The following is a 6,000-nucleotide window of genomic DNA, read 5'->3' as shown; positions in this document are numbered from 1 at the left end:
TTACAGACTCAGACAGGGAAAGGTTGAAAATGTCAGTGAAGACACTTGCCAGTTGGTCAGCGCATGCTCGGAGTACACATCCTGGTAATCCATCTGGCCCTGCGGCCTTGTGAATGTTGACCTGTTTAAAGGTCTTACTCACATCGGCTACGGAGAGCGTGATCACACAGTCGTCCGGAACAGCTGATGCTCTCATGCATGTTTCAGTGTTACTTGCCTCGAAGCGAGCATAGAAGTAATTTAGCTCGTCTGGTAGGCTCGTTGTCACTGGGCAGCTCTTGGCTGTTCTTCCCTTTGTAGTCTGTAATAGTTTGCAAGCCTCATGCTTTGGCATTGATGTCTGATGCATGGTATATGGAACTACCTGTAAAACTGATTTTAAAAAAGTGTAATTATGATCATTCTTCTTAGAAGCATTAACATAATACATGATCTACAAACTGTTGGACCAGGCTGAGGTACAGTGACAGGGGGCAGGATGTCCAATAACATGGCTAAGATTGCAGATGCCCGCAAGACAGTGGAACAGCTGAAACTGGAAGTCAACATCGAAAGAATGATGGTGAGCAAGGAATGGTTATTAGGCACAAGAGCTGGAGTATCTGAATCTCTTTATGTTACCAAAAAAGCTGTCCATTATCAATGTACATTGTAAATAGAGAACATTGGCTCCCACTCTCCAATCTGATAGCTTTGTCCTTGTTAATCATGTGTTCTATGTGCAGGTGTCCAAAGCAGCGGCTGATCTGATGGCCTTCTGTGAGGACCCTCTGGTGACACCAGTGTCATCCTCTGAGAACCCTTTTCGGGAGAATAAATGATTCTGTGCAATACTCTAATCCCCATACCTTCAAACAAATTGAAGTTTTTAAATACAATAACCCCAAGTTTTGTGTAATTATTAACAATAATTAATTGACAGTTCTAAGGACAAATAATGATAATACATTGAAGAACACTTGAACAGTTTGGTTTTGTTAGGCCTAGTCAGTGTGATGATTTTGTATTTAAAAAGCTGTATATGTAAATTGATCTGATTGACTGAAATAAAACATTATTTACGATGGGAGCAAAGTTCATTTGAGGCCTACAAGCCTAGCCTACATTCTGGGCTCTCCCTTTCAGTACACTGCCCTGACAGTGAGAGATTACACATTAACTTAAATTGCACCTAAGTCGTCCTAAGAACCAGCAATACTTTACTGTAAAATACCTAACATCTAAGAGTTCTGTGATCCTTTTCAGAGGTTAAACACCATTAGTGCCAATAACAGCCCAATTTCTGTTATTTTGAAATTGACAACTTTAACAACAAAATAGCTATATTATATTGAGGATCAAACAGTTCGCATATAAAACCAGTATTTTATTATTGAAGTAGGCCTACATTGCAGGTGCCTCACGTCATTCCATTGATGCATTACAATGATCAAAGAAAAATATATTAATTAAATGAATAGATAATCAACATAAGCATATCATGTGTTATCCATTTGTAATTAGTACCCTGGGGGCTGTGCACCTTGGTCGCAGTCAAGTCATGCAAAGCAAGCAAGGGCGGTGTCACATGCTTACCTTACAGATAGACGAGTAGGTGTGTGCGGACACAGGTACTAGGCCCACTGTTAGTTTTATATTCATCTCAACTAACAGGATTCACTGATTTGAGAGGGAGAGGTCGGCCAACTGCGCTGTGACAACGAACAAGGTATGAGCATTAAAAATGGTCTCTGTATTTTTGTGGTTGTTGTGTAACTTATTAATAGTGGAGTAAAAACATGTTTCTTTCATGATTTATGAATTAAGGGTTGAAAGTCTATGGCGTTAACCTGGCAAAGGCCCACGTCAACAAGTCTGAAGGCTACGTTTATAGGGCCAGACAGAAGAGGAGAAATTACTCAATTTAAACTAAAATCAATGTTCCTTAGTTTTTAATTCTGATGAGAAAATACAAATTGACAGAAAATAAGACTATATTCTACGCAATGTTGAAATCGAATGCGAGGCGACCAGTCAAGAAAACCTTGTCTGACAAATAGCCTACCTACCACTCCTCTTTTATGTTAAAGATGCACTCTAAAATGTTTTTATCATTTCAACCAGTTGTTTTGAAAGTGGCGCTCATGAGCCAAAAGTGGTCCCCGTTTTTTGTGTACTACGTCATCAAATTGTGTATTACATCATCCATTTCGTAAGATATGTCACGGCATGCAAATGATTATTATTAAATATATTTTTTGCAATTCATATGATAGGTTATGAATCCAATTCGTACTATATATTAAACATTTGTTGTGCTTAAGATCCTGGAGTGCATCTTTAAGTCAACACACACACACACACCTGATTCATATGTCCTCTGTCGAAACGACAGTAAGCTTTAACCAACCAAAGGTATGCAATACATTACATGACAATGAAAGTAACAAATATAAAGGATGGCACTTTAGTCTACTGTAATGCCTAATAAACAAATAACAAACCGGTATTCACTGCAAGTGACATCCCACCAGCATGACTTAAAGGACAATGATATCACCTACATCACTCACACAGCCAGTTTTCAAACTCTTGTTTTTCAAGTAAAGACAACAGCAAACTGTAGCCTACCTCTCAGCACATAGTCAACATACTATTTTTAATAAGGTACATTCATGATAATACCAGGTGCCTTTTTATAGGTTTGCAGTCAATATCTCACAAACAAAATATTTTATGACATATTTTAACATCAATTATCTGACATGGCTGGAAACTTCAAACTGGTGTGCAAACTACAGAATTGTCTTGCCTTGTTCTGCTCTACTATCCACCTACAGTTTATTTTTACCCTTCTCTCCTTTGGGACTGCACAAATTGATATGCATTTTTTATTTGCAAGACAAATGCTTTGAGAACTGGTATCTATCTTGTGGAGGGTCAGATTAACGAAAGGGCATGCAGAGCACATGCCCCGGGGCCCACGACCTCCAGGGGGCCGACAACCCCCTCCAAAAAAGGGCACGTGCCCTGCGTGCCCATTTGGTAATCCGGCCCTCCAGGAGATAGATAACATTTCTCAAACCATTTGTCTTCAACACATCATAAGCAATGGCAAAATGTGTGGAATTGCAGGAAATTAGCTTTAAAACTACCTGGCGGTAGGTGCCCCAGGGCCCCAAATGCTGTAATCCGGCCCTGTCCTGGATGCATGGGAGGAATTACCTGTCCTAAATTGACCTCACAAGATTAACAAGTACTATATTCTGGATTACTAATGACTGAATAGGCCTATTTTAAAATAATTCCATTTGCATTGTTTAGTTCATACACACCTTTTTGCAAATTGTTTTTAAAGTTGAGTGAAAATGGTAAAGTTGATTAAACAATTATTTGCCATGGTACTTACTTTTATCACAAAACAACTTTCCTATAATGTATTTCACATTTAATGCATACTTCATATTTCTCATTTGTCAGGGTTGACAGGAGGATGGCCAACTTCAAGGGACATGCCCTTCCTGGCAGCTGCTTTCTGCTGTTAGGCCTGTGTTGGTCAGTGATGTACCCTCTCCAACACTGCTGGAGGAGGCGTCAGCCTAAAGGAAGTCAAAAACTGCCCCTGTTCTTTAACAGAATAGACTTAATTGAGGGGGCACTCATGATTTTCTTTGCCTTTGTGGGTGAGTGTCTTCCCCAGTGCACTTATTTGGACTGCTCTCTCTTTAAGATCTTACACTGTGGAATCTCTCAACCACTGAATGATCTACCAGAGGCTTGCTGTTTGACCCTGATGTTGTCCTGTCATTCTGTAGGCATCATGGCAGAGCAGTTTGTTCCCGATGGGCCCCATACCCACCTGTACAACAGAGAGACCCAGTCCTGGGTGAAGCTGATGAACTGGCAGCATGGCACTATGTACCTCTTCTTCGGCATCTCTGGAGTTGTTAAAGTCCTCAGTGTGTCATCGCTTCCAGTCCCACTTGGTCTTGACCGCCTTGCTCTCTCACTGGCTTTTTTTATTGAAGGTACAGTATCAAAAGTTGAATGTTATTTGTTACATATCCATTACCAGACTAGAGGCGGATTTTAATTAGCAGGTATTCCTACCATCAGTATAATTGTCATATTTTTATTTATTTGCTCTTTGACCTGTAGACACTGATTAGATGTTATCTGCATATTGTATTAATATTCTAGGATGTTCCACTCCCCTCCAGGGTTCCTGTTTTACTTCCATGTGCACATGCGCCCTCCTCTGGATACCCATATCCACTCCATGCTGTTTGTGGCAGTGTTTGGTGTAGCGGCCAGCACCCTGTTAGAGGTGTTCATGAGAGATAACATCGTACTGGAGCTGCTCAGGGCCAGCCTGACCATCCTGCAAGGCTCCTGGTTCTTTCAGGTAAAACAGTAACCACCACCAAATGAACCACTATAATTTTCAAATGAGTCAATCTCATCACGCTCACACAGAGAAACTGAGCAAAGTGTGTGCTCTTTCAGATTGGATTCGTGCTGTACCCATTAAACGGAGTACAGTGGGATCTGCAGGCACACGATAACATCATGTTCGTCACCATGTGCTTCTGCTGGCATCTAGCTGTGGCCCTGCTGATCGTTGGCATCAACTACTGCATTGGCTGGTGGTGAGCATCTTCCTTTTTAGCAATATTTTAAAAAAAATTATATCGCCTCTTTAATAGGTCAGTTAAACTTCATAAAATAAACTAACTCATTACATTGACATAGCTTGGGTAAATTCCCTGCCTGTATGAGCCAACTCTTATCCATGGCTTTTTCTTCTCTGGTCCTAACAGCTGTGTACAAAGATGTTCAGGAAGAGGAAGTGACATAGAGATCAGGATGAGAAAGACATCCAGCTCCCAGAAGGCTCTGCTACAGGAGTCAGATGAAGATTAGACAGACGAATCATGATGTGTGTACAGTAGTAGATCACTTATGGGATTCTCCACAATTGTTTGTCTGAAATGTGATTAACTGGTTTCTCAGGTTTGTATCCCTGCTACTGTGTATATTTGTATTTTGAGTGACATTATCTTATCAATTAAATAATGACATGCATTGTCGAGTTCAGATTCAAGCCAAATTAATTGTAAATAAAATGATTTACTGAGCCCTGACAAATGTAATGTAATTCAAAGTATAAAAGCTAATAACTGATTTTCAAGACTGGGGAGGTTGAGGAAAACAGGGGAGAGAATTTCAACATTTCTTCCCTGTTGTGAACCGTTAACATCGGGGGGTGTATTCATTATGAATATACCCGGCATCGATAATGTTACCTGACATGGTTTCCTCTCCTCTTAAGACAGTTTAAACATTTGCATACTCGTCCCGCCTATGGCTATACAGCATGGGTCTCCAACCCTGTTCCCGGAGAGCTTCCGTCCTGTAGGTTTTCGCTCCAAAACAAGGTTGGAGAGCCCTGCTATAGAGCAACATACTTCTTTCCCTCCGGAAAACAGAATGTCTAACGGATTGTCAGAGATAATATATTTTCAATAAATCAAAAATACTTTTTTGAGGTACGAGGTAGTTGAGGTAGTTATTAATTTTTTTTAGGTACGAAATACTCTTACTTACATGACCACATAAAAAATACTGTATTACTACCAGATTCATCATAAATTAACAAAAACAAATGAGACAAGAATATAGAGAGAGATTACATTCTGTGATCATATTTTCATACCATGCCCAAAAGATGGAACTACAATCTTTGCACTCGAATCTTCAGTAATCGCAATGATAAGGCCCTCCATAGACTTATCTTATCACTGCATCCATGACATTAAGGATACCTAGAACAATGTATCTGCTTACTGGATTAGACATTATACTAGTCAGGCGTTAAAGTGGATGGAAATAAATAGCAATCAACTTGAAATGTTTTATATAGATCAAAGGGTCGGGTGAAAATATGCCTCCAGTCTGTTTACCATGAGTAGAAACTAGGGTAGTTTCAGTCTAGTTTGCATTGTGACATATGCAAGCTGT

General features: G+C 40.0%; 2 protein-coding genes across 2 annotated transcripts; both read left to right on the top strand.

The window, feature by feature from the left end:
- The first annotated feature begins 478 nt into the window (after positions 1-478).
- On the top strand, positions 479-821 carry LOC121565780 (guanine nucleotide-binding protein G(I)/G(S)/G(O) subunit gamma-8-like). The gene is made up of 2 exons (XM_041876210.1): positions 479-562; positions 726-821. Exons 1-2 carry the CDS (start codon positions 479-481, stop codon positions 819-821), a joined length of 180 nt encoding a protein of 59 aa, XP_041732144.1.
- Positions 822-1,570: 749 nt separating this feature from the next.
- Positions 1,571-5,117, top strand: LOC121580237 (transmembrane protein 45B-like). The gene is made up of 6 exons (XM_041895286.2): positions 1,571-1,708; positions 3,460-3,662; positions 3,795-4,007; positions 4,200-4,384; positions 4,486-4,628; positions 4,800-5,117. The coding sequence occupies exons 2-6, from the start codon at positions 3,473-3,475 to the stop codon at positions 4,900-4,902; spliced, it is 834 nt and encodes a 277-aa protein (XP_041751220.2). The 5' UTR covers positions 1,571-1,708; positions 3,460-3,472; the 3' UTR covers positions 4,903-5,117.
- Positions 5,118-6,000: the final 883 nt, after the last annotated feature.

This window comes from Coregonus clupeaformis, chromosome 13 (assembly GCF_020615455.1).
Source record: "Coregonus clupeaformis isolate EN_2021a chromosome 13, ASM2061545v1, whole genome shotgun sequence".
Taxonomy (NCBI): Eukaryota; Metazoa; Chordata; class Actinopteri; order Salmoniformes; family Salmonidae; genus Coregonus; species Coregonus clupeaformis.
Note: the sequence above shows the minus strand (reverse complement) of the source record. Positions and strands in the feature narration are given on the sequence as shown.

Coding starts and splice junctions, on each gene's coding strand:
- LOC121580237 (XM_041895286.2), top strand. CDS start 3,473: ATGGCCAACTTCAAGGGACATGCCCTTCCTGGCAGCTGCTTTCTGCTG. Junction 3,663..3,794: donor GATTTTCTTTGCCTTTGTGG/GTGAGTGTCTTC, acceptor GTCATTCTGTAG/GCATCATGGCAGAGCAGTTT. Junction 4,385..4,485: donor AAGGCTCCTGGTTCTTTCAG/GTAAAACAGTAA, acceptor GTGCTCTTTCAG/ATTGGATTCGTGCTGTACCC.
- LOC121565780 (XM_041876210.1), top strand. CDS start 479: ATGTCCAATAACATGGCTAAGATTGCAGATGCCCGCAAGACAGTGGAA. Junction 563..725: donor TCAACATCGAAAGAATGATG/GTGAGCAAGGAA, acceptor TTCTATGTGCAG/GTGTCCAAAGCAGCGGCTGA.